Below are 21,150 nucleotides of genomic sequence, written 5' to 3'. Positions count from 1 at the left end.
TATCACGCTTTCTATAATATTATTATTATCTTTTTTATGATATTTCGCTTACCTTGTTGATGTACATGAGGCTCAAAAGCAAATGGGTCCTGATCCAGGTCCTGGATCTTATCTTCAGCTTTGGAGGCTATATAATGGTAACAGTCAGTTTCTTAACATAGAACAGTATGAATATAACCTTGTTTTGAAATAATACTTTATTATACTATAGAATCAGCACTTTGTGATGTAACAAAGTAAAATTCCTTTAAGTTACTTAAACATTAAAAGTTAAAGCATATCAAATAACGGAGTAGTTCGCTGTTCATTAGTCTCATGATTGAAATACTGATATCTGGATAATATCCGGTTGGAAGAGACAAGGACAAATGAAACAAGGAAGTTAGGAGTAATAGGGCAAATTTTCGGCGTCAACGCCATCTTCAAGCTCAAATTATTTGTTATATAGTAGTGTTGAAAGTAGTAATACTTTCAACGCCGAAAATTTGCCCTTACTCCTAACTTACTTGTTTCGTTTGTCCTTGTCTCTTCCAACCGGATATTATCCAGATATCAGTATTAAAACATATCCTTTTAATGTTTAAGTAACTTAATGATGTCAATATCATATAGGGACTAGGGAGGTGCTATGTAATAAAGTACGAAGCAAGATCTTATCATTATGTATAACAATTAATAGCTTATTAGAGATCGTGAGAATCGGAAGTCCTTTGTGGGCACAGTATTTTTTTTTCATAAATATTGGTACTGTCCTCTCATGTTATGCTCCTACTAACTGCAGTGATATTGAAGAAAAAACTGCATTCTACAACGCTCTAACCAGGATTATCTCTAAGGTACCTCCTCACAACATGCTAGCAGTGTGTGGTGATTTTAACGCGAAGCTCAGTAATATTGAGGATCGCCCAAAGTAAAGTAGTATAAAAAATATATTCATACCTTGAACGTGCTTTGCTGTTTTTTCTGGTCCTGAAAGTGCTGATAAATTTCATGGCTGCATCAACTCAAAAAGATTCACAAAAACAAAACTGAAGATGCAATAAAAACAGGAGGAGTAAAATCAACCATGAAAAAATGATATATTATTTCCCGTACTTTTATTCCTTTCTGTCCTCTTGAACTTTATTCGTACTTCTCCTGGTTTTCTGACATTAAGGTCCTTGGCTGGCAAACATTTGAGGGCTTCAAACGTTTGCTCGTTGACAGCCTCCACTTGTACGAACCTTGCATTTCTCCGATCCCAAAATTCTTGCGTTATGAGGTAGTCGGAGATGTTGCCCCGGAATTGGAATCCTAATAAGGCCGGCAAATCTGCCCATTTATGATTCCGGATTTCAAACTGGTATCCTTTGTAGGTCACTATCATTTCTGATTCATGAAACAAAATATCATGTATGGTTATTGTTATGTATTAATTATTTCATTACTTAAGCCTGCAATAAGTAATGCCAATAAATAAATTTAACTTTTAAAACTTACAATTTGTGAAAGTGAAACTATATTGATATTAGGCCTTCAAATAATTAGAGCAAAACTACCTCAAACTTTACGTACGATTCTTTTCCTTATTTCGGTTTTTGTGCGCTTCAAAGGAAATAAATGATGCAGTATCAGAATTCTTCTAATTCACTCACAAGTATGCGTTTTACGAGGCTTTGAAAAATACGTTTTCTTAGTATGACTATTCGAAACCATAACATGACTTTAAGTATAATTCTAATCCTCGCCAAGGAATTGAATTATATATGATGTGGGGTAAATGTTATGTGGAATCAGCGTTTAAAAATACATCGATCTGGACTCGTTTCAACTGCTGGTGGCACTTATATACAAAATTTAAAATTTACTGACGATTGATTTTGTAGCACCTATCATTTTGCATTTTGGCAAGACCGTGCGAGATTATGGAATTAAGGTCAGACTTCGAAGAGTTTTTGCGAGTTTATCCAAGTCTTGAAGCCAAGACTGTATACTTGAACGACCAAACGATGAGAGAAGAAGGCATTACTATTGCTGTCATTTTGCCACGTGCTACAGATAAATGATTCTGCACCGCAACAGATAAAAAAATAAACCAAACCAGCTGAATTATCATACAAAATGACGTGAAAAGTTTTTATATGATCTCGATTGTTCAACTATGATTATATACAAGTATTTTAGTCCGATATTAAAAACTAAATTGAAGGAGCCATGCGAGTATCAATTTTGACAAAAAAGCTGAAAATTGTAGCAAATGAGTTATATCAGATTTTAGCATTATTGGAATCAGAAAAATTCTTAACTGAAATTGAACTTTTTAATCCTTTAATTGCTGAACCCATGAATGCTGCAAAGCAAGTACAAAGTAAGAAACGCTTACATATATTATTATCAGACGTCGCGCCAATTAGAAGCTGCGCTGCTTGAATCAAGAATTCTACAAGCAAAAATGCCACAACAAGCTTTTCAGTGGAATTCGGCGCGCAAGCATTAACGTGGCAAGAGTTTTGTCGGCGCGCCATTAATTGCACGTGGTCAAAGATTATGCTTTAATTAAGCTTAAACTTTGAGTACGTGCAATTGGTTAACAAGTATCAGTAGACAAGTGTAGTTATTTACGACTTTACCTAGCTGGGGACCCCAGGCTATTATGTTAAAAAAGATTTGGCGGAATGACAGGCTGAGCGCCGCCCAGTAAATTACGACTATACGCTTATATGATTTTAACGATCACTCTATTTTTAGTAATCATGGCGTGTGTAGTGTGTACCGCGGTGAATATATGAGCACCTTGAAATTGAGGAGCCAAGCTGTGGATAACAATGTGAACAGAACTAGAAGGTCAGATAAGAATTGTAAACAAACGTAACTTTGTTGACTTTGAGGAATAAGGAAGCGTTATTGGGCTGTAAAACCAATTTAAATCGATTTCTCGTGCAACGTTAGCAACTCAAAAATGAGTTGCTTTAAACCTGCTGTGTTTTCTCGTACTCTGCTCTTCGCAGAAATTGCAAAGCTGAGCTGCAATAGTCTATTGAACAAACATATTGCAACGAACACTTCTATCTGAAAATTGTGTTAGTAGTACCTGTTCGATCATTGAAGGTGAGGATTGCCTCGATCTTTCGGTCTCAGCTTAAGTTAAACTCCGTAGGTCATGATTAGGGCTGTAAAACCAATTTAAATCGATTTCTCGTGCAACGTTGTACAGGTGAGGAACAGTCACAAAAATGAGTTGCTTACCTGCTGTGTTTTGTCGTACTCTGCTCTCCGCTCAAGTTCGATCAGTTAAGGTGAGGATTGCCTCGATCTTACGGTTTCAGCCCTATGTCATGAGCTGTAGAACCGAAGGATCAATACCACATACATGCTGGCGTTGCTTGTTGCTCGTATTAACTATAAAACATAAATTTTGAGGAATAAGGATTTGTTTATAGGTTCTGAAACCTAGTTAAATCGATTTTTTGTGCAATTTTAGGTCAGAAACAGTCATTAAAATAAATTAATTAGACGGTCAATTTCTCGGTAAATTTTGAGCTTTCGTTCAGATAAATATTTTGCTAAGAACTGCGCGAACTTAAAAAACACAAATTTAATCCTCTCGCAAATAAATTATAATGTGGCGAATATTTCCCTAAGAAAGCGAAGATTTGTTTGCGTCGCGCAAATAATTATAAGGACGCGAATATTTTGCTAATAATGCGAAGATTACATTCTCGCGTAAACAAACCAAAAAGGGGCGTGCAACGCGCGTCAAACTGTTTGGCAATTATTTTTCCAAGAATGCGCGAGTAAATCGATTCAAAATATTACGGAGTTTTAAGTTTAGAGAGAAACTGGATCATCTGCATATCCATTATTGACGAATTAGTTATTTTACTGTTTACAAAAAGTTTTCTTCGAGTTTGACAAAATAGATTTTTCAATATATTTCCCTGGTGGACTTCAGTGCGTGTTCAGAAGGTAGTTGACTTTAGTTCGGGTCAACTTACGGTCATATCACGTGATCGATGTCATGAGGGGTTATTCGGAATCAGTGTTCGAAAATACACCGATTGAAGTTGGTTTAAACAGTCGGGGGCCCTTGTAAGCTTGTAGAACAATCTCGAGGCGTCCATCTCTCAATCTTCAGGTAGGTATCCACTGATTTCACAGCAAAAGTTTCTGGTCAATAACAGCATGAATCGTATAACTCTGGGTGAATATATTCGGGGCGACGTAAAACGTGCCGTCTGCAATCCAGTTGCTACCATGCCATGCAGCGTAGCAAGGTTCCGGGCTGTAGAGAAGGCAACGACTCGTACATTCCGATCTGTCTTCCCGTCGAAGATAACAAAGGGCTCGTCCCGTCTCGTGGAGGTGCAGGTAGAAGGAAGGAGGAATTCTTCTAAGGTCTTCGCTTCAGAGTGCTGTGCAGATCCGGACGCCTTGGCTCTACTGCCTTGGGCTGCTCAGTAGCTTTCCGCTTCAGTGAGGAGAGGACTTCACGCTTCTGTGGAGCAGCGTTGTCAGCAGGGTGGTTGTGGAGATTGGAGTGCTTCTGGCATCGCCAAGCAGAGTAGATGGCTGTATCTTTAGCCTTCTTTATGTACCCTGTCCGTGTCCACCAGCTGTTGAGATCCTCTCTGTCCTTCTATGAATTTGGAGAAAGCAGGCTTGTTGAATTAAAACCGATACTCTTCATGTTCACGTTTCAGTATATATACCAAAATTGCGGTTGTATATTAGCAGCTGATCAACTCTCGTACTTGTGATTTTATGTCTCGTATCACTCCCATTGCATGCTCGGCTCACATCCTTGGATACGAGAACCAGCCCCTTTTGGACCTGGCTCACGTCCGTTATGTGAACACATGCCGAGAGCTCAAACACTTCTTAAAATCCTTTATAATACCCAAATACTTACTAAACTGTCATGTGAATATGGATATCATCACAAATGATACGGCACTGATTGGGCCATGTGATGTGATACCTGTGGGAGGCCGGAATGAGAGGTTCCTAGTTGTCGGTCACCGTTAAGTTCTAACACTAAAGTTCGCTATAGGTAGATTCGCTAGTGTCCAATTCTTTAAATTTTTTTGTTTCTAGCGGAGTAAAGTCTAAGTCATAGGTACCGCACTTTAGTTCGGAAAATGATGTTTTGTTAAACAAATCGAAGCGGTTACTGTTAGGTAGGTAGTCGTACACAGTTATTATTAACAAGTTAACATCAACTAAAGTTTAATTGGTAAATATAAACACACTTTAACTTTGAGCGTGTGTTTTGGACCTCATTATAACCGGCATTAGTGCAATAATTCGTACTGTGGTTTGATATTTGAAACGGGATGAAGTTTATATTTTTAACTGCTAACACTATAAAGGTAATCTTTCGCACTACACTGACTACAGTACGTGTCGCACTATAACAATCCAGGTAGCGTACTCTATCCAGTGCGACACAATATCCTATCTTATTTCCAAGTTCAGGTCAGATCCTATCCTTCTTTTGGATCATTAACTCATCAAGTGATTCGTCAGGTCGGTTGACGTCACTTATTTCGAAGTGATCTTGTGGACGCGATTCGTCGGTTCACGTTATGTATTTCGAAGTGATCCACTGATCATAATTCTTTCGGGTCAGTTCAATCTACGTATACAGTATGTGAGTCACTGCAGAGTCGTAAGCAGCATATGATCCTAATTCCTATCACAAATGAAGACATGTAAAATATAATGTGGCAATGATTTTTCTAAGAAAGCGTAGCTAGATTTAACTCTCCCGCAAATAAATTATAAGGCGGCAAATATTATGCTAAGAAAGCGTAGATTTAACTCTCCCGCAAATAAATTATAAGGTGGCGAATATTTTGCTAAGAAAGCGTAGATTTAACTCTCGCGCAAATAAACTATAAGGTGGCGAATATTTTGCTAAGAAAGCGTAGATTTAACTCTCGCGCAAATAAATTATAAGGAGGCGAATATTTTGCTAAGAATGCGAAGATTTCATTCTCGCGTAAACAAACTAAAAAGGAGCGTGCAGCGCGCGTCAGACCGTTTGGCAAATATTTTGCTAAGAATGCGCATTTTTCTAACGTAAAATTCGCCTCCTTATGAAATATTTGCATCATCACGCGCAGCCTGGCAAATTCATCATAACACGGCGCATATTTTGCTAAGATGGCAAATATTTCGTTAGCGCGGCAATTATTTGCGTAACATGGCAATGTTGCAACCCGGGAGGGGGCTTTATTAATTTCTACATAACCTAATTCAGGTAGACCATCTCTTATTAATTTCTACATAACCTCACACAGGTAGACCATCTCTTATTAATTTCTACATAACCTAATTCAGGTAGACCATCTCTTATTAATTTCTACATAACCTAATTCAGGTAGACCATCTCTTATTAATTTCTACATAACCTAATTCAGGTACACCATCTCTTATTAATTTCTACATACTCACCTCAGGTAGACCATCTCTTATTAATTTCTACATAACCTAATTCAGGTAGACCATCTCTTATTAATTTCTACATAACCTAATTCAGGTAGACCATCTCTTATTAATTTCTACATAACATAATTCAGGTACACCATCTCTTATTAATTTCTACATAACCTAATTCAGGTAGACCATCTCTTATTAATTTCTACATAACCTAATTCAGGTAGACCATCTCTTATTAATTTCTACATAACCTAATTCAGGTAGACCATCTCTCATTAATTTCTACATAACCTAATTCAGGTACACCATCTCTTATTAATTTCTACATAACCTAATTCAGGTACACCATCTCTTATTAATTTCTACATACTCACCTCAGGTACACCATCTCTTATTAATTTCTACATAACCTAATTCAGGTAGACCATCTCTTATTAATTTCTACATAACCTAATTCAGGTAGACCATCTCTTATTAATCTCTACATACTCACCTCAGGTACACCATCTCTTATTAATTTCTACATAACCTAATTCAGGTAGACCATCTCTTATTAATTTCTACATAACCTAATTCAGGTAGACCATCTCTTATTAATTTCTACATAACATAATTCAGGTACACCATCTCTTATTAATTTCTACATAACCTAATTCAGGTACACCATCTCTCATTAATTTCTACATAACCTAATTCAGGTAGACCATCTCTTATTAATCTCTACATAACCTAATTCAGGTAGACCATCTCTTATTAATCTCTACATACTCACCTCAGGGATACCATCTCTTATTAATTTCTACATAACCTAATTCAGGTAGACCATCTCTTATTAATTTCTACATAACCTAATTCAGGTAGACCATCTCTTATTAATTTCTACATAACATAATTCAGGTACACCATCTCTTATTAATTTCTACATAACCTAATTCAGGTAGACCATCTCTTATTAATTTCTACATACTCACCTCAGGTACACCATCTCTTATTAATTTCTACATAACCTAATTCAGGTAGACCATCTCTTATTAATCTCTACATACTCACCTCAGGGATACCATCTCTTATTAATTTCTACATAACCTAATTCAGGTAGACCATCTCTTATTAATTTCTACATAACCTAATTCAGGTAGACCATCTCTTATTAATTTCTACATAACATAATTCAGGTACACCATCTCTTATTAATTTCTACATAACCTAATTCAGGTAGACCATCTCTTATTAATTTCTACATACTCACCTCAGGTACACCATCTCTTATTAATTTCTACATAACCTAATTCAGGTAGACCATCTCTTATTAATTTCTACATAACCTAATTCAGGTAGACCATCTCTTATTAATTTCTACATAACCTAATTCAGGTACACCATCTCTTATTAATTTCTACATAACCTAATTCAGGTAGACCATCTCTTATTAATTTCTACATAACCTAATTCAGGTAGACCATCTCTTATTAATTTCTACATAACCTAATTCAGGTACACCATCTCTTATTAATTTCTACATAACCTAATTCAGGTAGACCATCTCTTATTAATTTCTACATAACCTAATTCAGGTAGACCATCTCTTATTAATTTCTACATACTCACCTCAGGTACACCATCTCTTATTAATTTCTACATAACCTAATTCAGGTAGACCATCTCTTATTAATTTCTACATAACCTAATTCAGGTAGACCATCTCTTATTAATTTCTACATAACCTAATTCAGGTAGACCATCTCTTATTAATTTCTACATAACCTAATTCAGGTAGACCATCTCTTATTAATTTCTACATAACCTAATTCAGGTAGACCATCTCTTATTAATTTCTACATAACCTAATTCAGGTAGACCATCTCTTATTAATTTCTACATAACCTAATTCAGGTACACCATCTCTTATTAATTTCTACATACTCACCTCAGGTACACCATCTCTTATTAATTTCTACATACTCACCTCAGGTACACCATCTCTTATTAATTTCTACATAACCTAATTCAGGTAGACCATCTCTTATTAATTTCTACATAACCTAATTCAGGTAGACCATCTCTTATTAATTTCTACATAACCTAATTCAGGTAGACCATCTCTTATTAATCTCTACATACTCACCTCAGGGATACCATCTCTTATTAATTTCTACATAACCTAATTCAGGTACACCATCTCTTATTAATTTCTACATAACCTAATTCAGGTAGACCATCTCTTATTAATTTCTACATAACCTAATTCAGGTAGACCATCTCTTATTAATCTCTACATACTCACCTCAGGTACACCATCTCTTATTAATTTCTACATAACCTAATTCAGGTAGACCATCTCTTATTAATTTCTACATAACCTAATTCAGGTAGACCATCTCTTATTAATTTCTACATACTCACCTCAGGGATACCATCTCTTATTAATTTCTACATACTCACCTCAGGTACACCATCTCTTATTAATTTCTACATAACCTAATTCAGGTAGACCATCTCTTATTAATTTCTACATAACCTAATTCAGGTAGACCATCTCTTATTAATTTCTACATAACCTAATTCAGGTAGACCATCTCTTATTAATCTCTACATACTCACCTCAGGGATACCATCTCTTATTAATTTCTACATAACCTAATTCAGGTAGACCATCTCTTATTAATTTCTACATAACCTAATTCAGGTAGACCATCTCTTATTAATCTCTACATACTCACCTCAGGGATACCATCTCTTATTAATTTCTACATAACCTAATTCAGGTAGACCATCTCTTATTAATTTCTACATAACCTAATTCAGGTACACCATCTCTTATTAATTTCTACATAACATAATTCAGGTACACCATCTCTTATTAATTTCTACATAACCTAATTCAGGTACACCATCTCTTATTAATTTCTACATAACCTAATTCAGGTAGACCATCTCTTATTAATCTCTACATACTCACCTCAGGTAGACCATCTCTTATTAATTTCTACATAACCTAATTCAGGTAGACCATCTCTTATTAATTTCTACATAACCTAATTCAGGTACACCATCTCTTATTAATTTCTACATAACATAATTCAGGTACACCATCTCTTATTAATTTCTACATAACCTAATTCAGGTAGACCATCTCTTATTAATTTCTACATAACCTAATTCAGGTAGACCATCTCTTATTAATTTCTACATACTCACCTCAGGTACACCATCTCTTATTAATTTCTACATAACCTAATTCAGGTAGACCATCTCTTATTAATTTCTACATACTCACCTCAGGTACACCATCTCTTATTAATTTCTACATAACCTAATTCAGGTACACCATCTCTTATTAATTTCTACATAACCTAATTCAGGTAGACCATCTCTTATTAATTTCTACATAACCTAATTCAGGTAGACCATCTCTTATTAATTTCTACATAACCTAATTCAGGTACACCATCTCTTATTAATTTCTACATAACCTAATTCAGGTAGACCATCTCTTATTAATTTCTACATAACCTAATTCAGGTACACCATCTCTTATTAATTTCTACATAACCTAATTCAGGTAGACCATCTCTTATTAATTTCTACATAACCTAATTCAGGTACACCATCTCTTATTAATTTCTACATAACCTAATTCAGGTACACCATCTCTTATTAATTTCTACATAACCTAATTCAGGTATACCATCTCTTATTAATTTCTACATAACCTCACACAGGTACACTATCTCTTATTAATTTCTACATAACCTCACACAGGTACACTATCTCTTATTAATTTCTACATAACCTCACACAGGTACACTATCTCTTATTAATTTCTACATAACCTCACACAGGTACACCATCTCTTATTAATTTCTACATAACCTCACACAGCTACAGGTACACCATCTCTTATTAATTTCTACATAACCTCACTCATTTAGTTGTAAATAAGTTAGATACCTTTAGTTTGATAAAGTTGGGTCTGGCGTCTCATTTGGTGCTTTTCTCGCAGTTAAAAGTTCTTATTAATGAAAACTTGTTATATGATGTTAGTGCAGACTGCAGATCCGATTATGACCAATCGAATTTTCGACAAAATTACAATTAATTAATAAATTAAAGTTATTAATTAACAAAAGTTACTTCCTCCAGTACCTAGAAGCACTACACGAAGCAAACGTAGCGAACCAAGATCACACAACCCTGCTACTAAACTGTTACACTAAACTAAAGAATGTGCAAAAGTTAGAGCAGTTTATTAGAAGTGAGGGGGAACTGAACTTTGATGTGGAGACTGCTATCAAGGTGAGATGGATTCAGTTAATTGGGGGGGGGGGGGGGGGGGGGGATGTGGAGACTGCTATCAAGGTGAGTTGGATTCAGTTAATTGGGGGGGGGGGGGGGGGGGATGTGGAGACTGCTATCAAGGTGAGTTGGATTCAGTTAATTGGGGGGGGGGGGGGGGGGGGGGATGTGGAGACTGCTATCAAGGTGAGTTGGATTCAGTTAATTCAGTTAATTATAGTCACCTTAGTTCGTTTATTTATGGCGGATAATATTGTGACGGCTAAAAATAATGACGGCTAAAAATATGGCAGAATTTCCGAAAAACTGCCAATTTTAACGAGCCATAATTAAACGAACTAAGGTAATAAATATGCTAATCTCTTAACACAGATATACAGCTCAGCTTTTAAAAAAAAGTATTCAGCAGCTTAGGCCTGTAACCTGTTCTATATTAATTCTATGAGAGGATAAAATAAACTGAACTGAAATGTTCAAAATTGTATTTCTGCCGCGCACAATATACAGTTAATTATATAGTTAATTTACCTATTCAATATTATAATAATTAAGTAATGTAATATTGTAAGTAATGTAATATTGTAAGTAATGTAATATTGTAAGTAATGTAATATTGTAAGTAATGTAATATTGTAAGTAATGTAATATTGTAAGTAATGTAATATTGTAAGTAATGTAATATTGTAAGTAATGTAATATTGTACCCTGCTAAGGTTTGCAGACAAGCTACTTATTTTGATGACGCTGCTTACCTAGCCAAGAAGTTCAACCAATACGATTGGTAAGATAATTACTAGTCTTCAGTTTCTAATATAACATTATAAGTAAAGTTCTAATGACATTTTCAAGAGAAAAACGAGATTTTATTGAATAATCATACAGAATTTCCGAAATGTATCATAACGATCTATAATATGATAATTCGTCAATCATCATCTGCTCAGCCAATTCTTCAATTATCCAATTCTTCAATTACCCAATTATCCAATTATCCAATTATCCAATTATCCAATTATCCAATTAGCTAATCACTTATTTACCCGACAGGTACGTTCACATACAAATAGAAGATAAGCAGGACTACAGAACTGCACTTGATTACATTAATGAGTTACCTAGCCTGGATAAGAAGAAGGAAAACGTTAAGAACTTCGGAAAACAGGTTAAAAAAGCAATTAAAATTAAACAGTTAAAAAGTTTAAAAAGTTAAAGTAAAATTTGCTGAGTATCTATTTGATGGCTGTAAGTAAGCTAGATTGACTTGGGATATCAATCATATTGCAATGAACATCAGTATCTTTTGCATAGATAAAATAACTGTTATCTAGCATTAAAGAATTAACATCTAGTACCTACATTAGATTAGATTCTAAATAATCAGATTTAATTGATTTTAATAAGATTACACTCTGATTAGCTGCACAGTGTGCACAATATCCCGATTGACCAACTTAACCTCACTTAACCTCACTAATTGTTGTAAACTTGTCCTCCCAGCTGATGGACCACCTTCCTGAGGACATGACAGAGTTTCTAATACAGCTGTGTGGGGAGACTGAGGATCCACCTCCACCAGAGGAGTTCATACCTCTCTTTGTTAACAGGTGAGGTTAAAAGAGGTTAATTAGTGAGGTAAAGTGAGGTAAAGAGAGGTTAACTAGTACAGCTGTGTGGGGAGACTGAGGATCCACCTCCACCAGAGGAGTTCATACCTCTCTTTGTTAACAGGTGAGGTTAAAAGAGGTTAATTAGTGAGGTAAAGTGAGGTAAAGAGAGGTTAACTAGTACAGCTGTGTGGGGAGACTGAGGATCCACCTCCACCAGAGGAGTTCATACCTCTCTTTGTTAACAGGTGAGGTTACAAGAGGTTAATTAGTGAGGTAAAGTGAGGTAAAGAGAGGTTAACTAGTACAGCTGTGTGGGGAGACTGAGGATCCACCCCCACCAGAGGAGTTCATACCTCTCTTTGTTAACAGGTGAGGTTAAGAGGTTAATTAGTGAGGTAAAGTGAGGTAAAGAGAGGTTAACTAGTACAGCTGTGTGGGGAGACTGAGGATCCACCTTCACCAGAGGAGTTCATACCTCTCTTTGTCAACAGGTGAGGTTAAAAGAGGTTAATTAGTGAGGTAAAGTGAGGTAAAGAGAGGTTAACTAGTACAGCTGTGTGGGGAGACTGAGGATCCACCTCCACCAGAGGAGTTCATACCTCTCTTTGTTAACAGGTGAGGTTAAATGAGGTTATTTAGTGAGGTAAAGTGAGGTAAAGCGAGGTGAAGAAAGGTTGACTAGTGGAATGAAATGAGGATAAAATATGTTGATGTAAAATGGTTAGGTAGAGTGAGGTTGACTTTAAGGTGCCCTGTGGTATTTTGTAGCTAACAGTAACATTCCATCCTCCTGCAGGAATGACTGTCTGATACTGTTTCTCGAAGCTATCGTGGATAGACAACCTGAATCATCTTCTCAAGGTGATCTTATTAATTAATGTTTTGTTATATTATGCTATGCATTACTTTATTAGTGAATATTACACTGATATTCAGCAAGTGGGCTGATAATCAGAAACTGGGCTGAAATTGAAGCATAACTGCGTAACATTTAAAATATTATAATATCCAAATTCCAATACTGCAATAAACTATTATAGTGATCCCCAATTTCCTTAGTTTATATCGCACTACTGGAATAATTTGGTCCGAAAGACATTAAATTCGGGACTTTATTGGTCCGAGTTGCTTCAACTAGAATAACAGTTTTTAAGACGTTGGATATTAATCCGGCAGCACCCTGGAATCAAATTTTCGGCACCTTTTGAAAATTTCTGGAAGTTTAATGGTCCGATAGTTGACTGGTTCCGAGTAGGCTGGTCCGGTGAGTGACATTTCACTGTATTAATTAATTAATTAGTTAATTAATTTTCCCAATTTCCTCAGTTTATAATGCGCTGCTGGAGCTGTACTTAAGAGATTCCCAGAAGGAAGAGTGTAGGGAGAAGAGAACAGAACAGGTAGTGGAGATGCTGCAGAACGACACTGCTAGGTAATTAGTTAATTAAGGTTAATTAGTTAATTAGTTGATTGGTCGATTAGTTAATTGGTCGATGAGTTAATTCGGTAATTGCTGACTATTAAAAAAAGAGATGGCCAAACAGTCGATTACCTGTCTACACTTAATAGCTTAATGGGGTAAAAAGTCAGTAATTGGTCACTAATCGGCAACTAATTGCTCGCTAATCTGCAACTAATTGCTCACTAATTGCACACTAATTGCCCGCTAATCACCAGGTATGACCCTGACCACGCCCTGCTCCTAATGCAGCTGTACAGACTCCAACCTGGTATTGTTATACTCTGTGAGAAGCGTGGTCTTTACCAACACGTATTGGATTGTTACTGTGAGGACAACGAGTATAAGTTAGTTTCGTGATACTTCAGTTAGTGTATACTTCAGTCACGTGATAGTTTCGTGATAGTCACTTTCTTGGTTTTTTACCACGAGGTATTACAGTTTTTGTGATGATCTGAGCTATAACCATACCGAAATATTGAGAATAGGAGCCCTGTTGGCCATCTTTAAATGTTCTTTTATTAGATTGAACCGTATTATATCGGATTATATTTATATATTATTTATTTATTATATGTCTTTAAAGCTTTAAATTTACTTCTCCTGTTTTTGTCTTCTCTACCCACTCTTATTGCAGGAGTATAATGGACCTGTGTTGGAGGCTTGGTACTGAGGAGGCATCACTCTGGGTACAAGCTCTCAGGTTAGTAATATAGTAATACCAGCTGTCTATAGCTAATTAGTTATTTAGTTAATTAGTTAATTGTCAACGTGACTATCACAGGTTGGTAATACCAGCGGTATTTACGTCTAGGTTAAAAGATTGGCAGCCTAAAGAGCAAAAGTCAGTACACACACGTTGGGGCTTATTTTTCAGTCACTGAGTGCCCTATTGAAATAATAAATTCTGACATGACTTGCTTTGATCACCTGTTCGAGGAATATAATAATAATAATAAAATTTGGTAGCTTAAACACAAACTCTAAGCCCAGTGGATAAACCACAAAACTTATGCTCTATTGTGTGAAACAAAGATACTAGATCAAGATAACTATCAAGGATTGTATGCATAGGACATAAAAAGTTTTGGAACGAAGATGACATGCTTATGAAGCGAGCTAACAGTCTAATAGCTAATAAGTTCAAAAAGATCATGACATTAGGTTGCATCCTAAACAGTTTAAGCAAATAACATAAAGTTATATTGTCAATTAATCGCTCATGCCATAACTTTTCTTAAACAGGTGAGTTTTTAATAATGTTTTGAACAGATCAACATCAGAACAAGTCTTAATTTCAATTGGTAGTTGGTTCCAGATTTTCGGAGCAACAGTCTGAAACGCTCTTGGGTGCGATCTTGTAGATCCGACAGGTAGGTGTAAGGAGGAAGTTCTTCTGCTACTCGAACTAACAAATGTTACTAGATCACACAGATATACAGGAGCAACACCATTGACTACTTTGAAAATCAGTAAACATAACTTAAACTCAATCCTTTCCTTCACCTTGAGCCAATGAAGGGATTTGAGCTTCTCCTCGACTGAGTCTCTCTTCTTTAATCCAAAAACCAGACGGCATGCTCGGTTCTGAATGTTCTGCAGCTGCGTAATTGAGGCTTGACTACAACCATAGTAAAGCGCATTGCAGTAGTCAAGCGATGAGATTACAATTGCTTGAGTCAGTGTTCCCATCTGTTTGGTTGTGAGGAATGTTTTCATCTTAGCAAGGTCTCTTAGTTTCAGAAAACACGATGTTTTAAGTTGCTTGATTTGCTCACCAAAGTTTAGTTGAGAGTCGAGACGAAATCCGAGGTTCTTTGCAACAGGTGACAGCCTTACACACGTCTCAGAGTTAACAAACACGCCCCCTATAGACAGCTGCTGGAGAACAAGCGGTGTCCCAAAAACAAGAATCTCAGTTTTTCCTGCATTGAGCTGTAGATAATGTTTTTTCATCCAGTCATTAATTTCTTGGAAGCATTTGGGAACATTGTTGATAAGGACGGTGGGCTCCTCGTTTGGCTTAAAACTTTTATACAGCTGATGATCGTCGGCGTAACCCTGGATGGAGAAGTTCAAATCATGTGCTGCTGAGTACAAAGAGCGAATGTAGATGTTGAACAGGACCGGACCCAGCACAGAGCCCTGTGGGACTCCAAACTTAATCACTATCTCATAAGATTCCTCATTTCCAACTTTAATCGTTTGACATCTACCTGTGAGGAAGCTGCTGAACCATTTCCAAGCTGTCCCTGTTATTCCCAACTCATTTCTGAGGATGTTCAGAAGTTTGCAGTGGTCAACTGTATCAAAAGCTGCACTGAGATCTAGGAGAAGAACAACAGTTGCCTTGCTTTCTGTAGATGCAATGAGTAGATCGTTAACAACTCTCACAAGCAGAGTCTCGGTGCTGTGTTTTGATTTGTATCCAGACTGCTGTGGGATGTTCAGGTTGTTGTTTTCTAGATGTTCATTTAGACGCCTGAGCACTACTCTTTCTATCAACTTGCCTACAAAACTAAGGTTAGATATTGGTCTGTAATTCTTGAGATTATCACTATCTAATCCCTGGCCCTTGATCAGGGGTGTGATATGAGCTAGTTTAGCGCCATCAATACTGCCAGAAGATAATGAAGCATTTACTATGTCAACTAAGACGGGTAGTAGAACCTCAAGGTTTTCTTTAAAGATGTTTGCAGGTAGAGGGTCAATTGAAGAAGACTTGATCTCAGATGCCTTGATTATCTCCTCTAGTTCTTCTAGAGTAGTTGGAGAGAACTCAGCTAGTTTTTCTCCGCAGTAAGAGGGCGTTTGATCGTCAGACTCCACATGATCAAAGTTATTACGTATTGCCTTTATTTTCTCCTGAAAATATACGTTAAAGTTTTCGACTGTGTCCTTGAGAGACTCCGACGAAGGCAACACAATGCTTTTATCCCGATCAAGAAAGGTGTCCATAAATCTAAAAAGACTCTTAGAAGAATAGGAATGCTTTATGAATTCGACTTTGAAAAACTCATGTTTCTTCCTGTCTGAGAGTTCTGTGCACTGCTCTCTGATTGATTCATAGTGTTTCTTGTCAGTTAAAGATCCGGAGATTTTCCACTTTGTCTCGGCTTTTCTTCTTTGGCTTCTAAGTGCTTTATATTCACCATCGAACCAAGGGGCAGACTTACGTTCTTTGATTTCCTTTGTGAGGAGAGGAGCATGGTTATTCAGCACAGTTAGGCACTTAGAGTTGTATAGGCTGATGCGGCTTTCAAATGACGGCATTTCAGCTTGTGATAGACCCTCAGGATCCATTACAGTAACCAATTCCTCAGCAAGATTATCCGCAAAACAATTTTTGTCAATTTCTTTGACATTTCTGAATGTGATAACTTTTTTCTCGTTGAGATTGCTTGCAACTGTTTTTGTGAGGCTAAATATGTATCAAACAATGTTATTATTATAAGGTGTACGTTTTTAAGTTTTGTTGTTTTGTCCAGGTATTTTGCAGTTCGGGAGGACGAGGAGATAAGGGTGACTGACATTTCACCGTATTTAATTAATTAATTAATTTAATTAATTAATTAATTTTCCCAATTTATTAATTGTTTTGTTCAGGTATTTTGCAGTTCGGGAGGACGAGGAGAGTAGAGAACACGTGGCTGAGATCCTACAGTACATCGAACAGAAGAACCTTCTTCCTCCTCTAATGGTTCGCTAATTGATTGCTAATTGATTGCTAATTGATTACATAATATAATACATTAAACAATGTATGTAGTGTTTCATCGATTAACGGTTTCGCTTTCGATTTTTTAATACTGAGGATTGGCTTTGTTGCTATTTATTATTATTTCGCAGGTAGTAAAAGCATAATAACTAAATTAGAAAATGTTATTTTTCCTAAATCTAAAATACCCAGATATTAAAATTAGAATTATAATTAGAATCAAATTTACACAGCAATACAATAAAAATAGTAAATAATTTGCTTCGATCTGCTGTGCAGGACATTCAAATCAGTCAAAAACTGTTAATAGAGTATGTAGTAATATAATATGAGCTAAAAATAACCAATATTTCCCTTTTTGCAGGTGGTAAAAGCTTTATCAGAGAACGCTAAAACTCCCATATCAGTGCTGATGAACTACATAACACGACACATACAGATAGAGGAAGAGCAGACAAATGAGAATGAGATCCTGATCAAGAAATATTCTGAGGAAGCTACTGTGAGTAATTAGTAATTTAAATAGCAATTAGTAATTAATAATCAAGGTGATTAGTAATTAACCAGAGTGGGAACTGGGAGACGTATTTTCGACCGTAAAATCGACAAAAAGTGGTTCGGTAATGATTGGATTGTGTGGCTGATCTGCTGATCTCATTGACAACTTTTTTTAAACCACCGATTATTTGTGCACTACAGGTATAATTTTATAGCTCATATATTTTTCTCATCTGCCCAGAAAATGCGGGAAGAGATAAAGAAGCTAAAGACAGAACCAGTAATCTTCCAAACAAACAAGTGTACTCAGTGTGTGAAGAAACTGAACCTACCTGCTGTTCATCTCCTCTGTAAACATTCCTGGCATCAGCAGGTATGTGTTTAAGTAAAGGGGGTGGGGCCGGGGGGGGGGGGGGGCATCAGCAGGTATGTGTTTAAATAAAGGGGGTGGGGGAGGGGGGCATCAGCAGGTATGTGTTAAACTAAAGGGGGTGGGGCCGGGGGGGGGGGGGGGGGCCGGGGGGGCATCAGCAGGTACAACTGGTGCATTCTTAGATTTAATAGGTCTGTTGCGGGGGTGGAGGCCCGGGGGAGAGGGGGGGGGGGGGGGGCGGGGGGAATGGTTTTATCTTTATCAGGGATCAAGTATATTTATCTTGTTTGTTGAAGTTAAAAGATAAGAAAAATAAAACCCAATGTTTATGACGTTTTGATAATATTTTTCAAGATTGAGTCAATTACAGATTTTAGTTTAGGCTTTTAGGGTTATAAAAAGGGTTGAAAACTGCACGTTATTATTATACATTATTATATAATTATCTAATAATGTTTAGCAAAACAGCTTGTCTAAATCACATCTTATAAGTTATATATTTTTGAGTAACAAAATGAACCATTAGCTGTTATGGAACATGGGTTAATAAAGTTTTAACTCAAGTTTGTATCAAATTTCAAAACAAGTCCTTTTTTCGATGAATTTTATTCATTAATATTCATTATTCAATATCCCTATAAACATAGAGACTTCATAAATACTATTTATACAGTCTTAAGTCTACAGTCGTAAGCAAGTTCTAATATTGTTACACGCTTCAACATGTAGATGTACATTCAAGTCATTAAAGCGAGATTAGGAACGAAATAACTTGTTTTTAAAGTTTTAAGGACCATTTAAAACATTTTATATTTATGATTTATCCCAAAATAATACGATCAATAATAACTGACAGCTCTAGCTCGTCTATAAAACTGGCTTAATCGACAACACTTCAACCGATAATTTGACCACATGCTAACTCTCAACATTTTCCAACACTTTTTCTAACTCCACTTTCTCCGGCATAAACACCGTCGAGCTCTGTACCTGAGTAAAACCAGGTTTGTTCCCCTCCTCCTCCTTCCTCAAACCCCTACATATAACCACATCCACACACCACACCCTAAACTTGTTCATCCTCCAGAAATACAGCACAGGATTGAGAGCCGCATTCACCACCACACTCTCCATCTTGGCCACATGCCAAGAATACCAGTACATGAACCGTGTACCGAAGTATACCCCTGGGTAGTCCACCCCAAAGAAACGTGTCGTCATATTGTGCAGCATGTTGATGAAAAGGGGGAGATTACACACTAAGAACAAGGTGGTAAACAGCACTATCGTAACACTCGCTCGATACTTCCACTTCTGGGTTTCTTTCGCCTTTGCTCCTGGTCCTACCTTCTTCCTATCCGCTGTCAGCCTGATAATAGACACTAAAAAGGAGATAAAAGTAAGAATAGGAGGCAGCCCCACCATAACCAGATTAACAGCATGCTCGAACTTCATCTCAAAGTTATAGTAACAGTAAGCACCATCCCACGAGTACTTGAACTCGCCCCGGAGTGGGATTACCACGTACTGAACCACCGGTATCAGGATTAAGATAAACACGTACGCCAACAAACTGCACATGACGGTGATAATCCGGATTTTATAGAAGGGTTTCACTATTGCTATGGTACGGGATACACTGAGGAGGAGGACTAGGAATATAGAGGTCTTCTGGAGGATTGTGTAGAGGGACTCCCAGAGAGCGCAGAAGAGATGGTTGTTAAAAACCCCTGGTTTTCTACCTCGGAACAGCGCTATAGCTACCGGGAGGTGGCTGAAGGATGTCATAGTGTCCACACCGCAGATAACAATGTAAAGCAAGGTAACCCTGTCTCTGCGCGTCTTAAAGGTGAAGTAGAAGAGTCCGAAGATGTTACCAGGGATACCGACCAGAGCACAGAGAAAGAGAAGGGACCCGAGTGAGAAGTCGAGAGGTGTAAAGGGTGTTGCCATACCAGGGTAGTCTGGGTAGGATTTAATGTGGGGATTGTAGAGGTCCGAGCGAGGGGGGAGTGCTCTGATGATGACGTCAGATGTGTTCATGGTTCCTGTGAGACAATAAGGGGGGTCAGATGAGAAGTCAGCTTTGCATAACAAGATTCAAAAGTGTCACGTGACAGTTTAATGACGTCAAGTGTCAGTGGAGAAACTCAATACTCACAAAAATAAACAGAATCTGTATAATATATTTGTGTAATGAGAAGTTTAAAAATCTGGTTCCATTTTAAAGTAAAACATTGACTAAACTAGGTTACACAACGCGTTGACAGGAAATGACTATCACTGTAACTTTGTAAGGAAGACGATGCCATTTGTAATTATATTAAATATTGTCTAATTCACTATTAAACACCGATAACTATATTAAAATATTAAAAGGACATGTTTAAATTTTATCATGAAGTCATCATGCAGCAAGCATGATTAAGAATAATCTATAATTGTCATGTCTAAATTTTGTGTTCGACGTTATTGGTGCGTCGAGTTAAACTCACACTGGTTTTAGCAGATGATATTGTCATCTGACATTGTCAATAAGTCTTATATTAAGACGCAATGAAACTACCGGACCACGATGTATGGGGACTTGCCACCTGCACCCCATGGAGTGGCATTCATATAAATTAATAAATTACATGAATTAATAAATTATCCCTAACTTATAAACAAGTTCCTTGATTGGCTGACAAATAAACACACAACTCCTCCAACAATTATAATTGCCTTGCTTTTATAAAGTTTCTCTGACAAGGCAAACGTGAAAAGTGCAACTCGTCCA

The 21,150-nt window shown here is 36.8% G+C and overlaps 2 protein-coding genes across 3 annotated transcripts in view; both read left to right on the top strand.

Annotated features, from left to right (window-relative positions):
- The window catches only part of LOC134824015 (vacuolar protein sorting-associated protein 11 homolog), an 87,294-nt gene that overhangs the window by 51,852 nt on the left and 14,292 nt on the right, over positions 1-21,150 (top strand). For both annotated transcript variants that reach the window (XM_063835662.1, XM_063835663.1), the window contains exons 12-22: positions 10,564-10,716; positions 11,430-11,497; positions 11,764-11,878; positions 12,214-12,320; positions 13,120-13,184; positions 13,650-13,755; positions 14,001-14,129; positions 14,420-14,485; positions 17,389-17,482; positions 17,865-18,002; positions 18,240-18,371. In XM_063835662.1, coding sequence (XP_063691732.1) covers positions 10,564-10,716; positions 11,430-11,497; positions 11,764-11,878; positions 12,214-12,320; positions 13,120-13,184; positions 13,650-13,755; positions 14,001-14,129; positions 14,420-14,485; positions 17,389-17,482; positions 17,865-18,002; positions 18,240-18,371 — 1,173 coding nt within the window. The remainder of the gene's footprint in view (positions 1-10,563; positions 10,717-11,429; positions 11,498-11,763; positions 11,879-12,213; positions 12,321-13,119; positions 13,185-13,649; positions 13,756-14,000; positions 14,130-14,419; positions 14,486-17,388; positions 17,483-17,864; positions 18,003-18,239; positions 18,372-21,150) is intronic.
- LOC134824016 (ribosome biogenesis protein NOP53-like) overlaps positions 17,752-21,150 on the top strand; it is a 49,569-nt gene continuing 46,170 nt past the window's right edge. Inside the window, exon 1 of the mRNA XM_063835664.1 lies at positions 17,752-17,761. The gene's annotated coding sequence lies outside the window, so the exon portion shown is untranslated. The remainder of the gene's footprint in view (positions 17,762-21,150) is intronic.

Source organism: Bolinopsis microptera, chromosome 12, assembly GCF_026151205.1.
Source record: "Bolinopsis microptera isolate Bmic1 chromosome 12, MBARI_Bmic_1.0, whole genome shotgun sequence".
Classification (NCBI taxonomy): Eukaryota; Metazoa; Ctenophora; class Tentaculata; order Lobata; family Bolinopsidae; genus Bolinopsis; species Bolinopsis microptera.
Note: the sequence above shows the minus strand (reverse complement) of the source record. Positions and strands in the feature narration are given on the sequence as shown.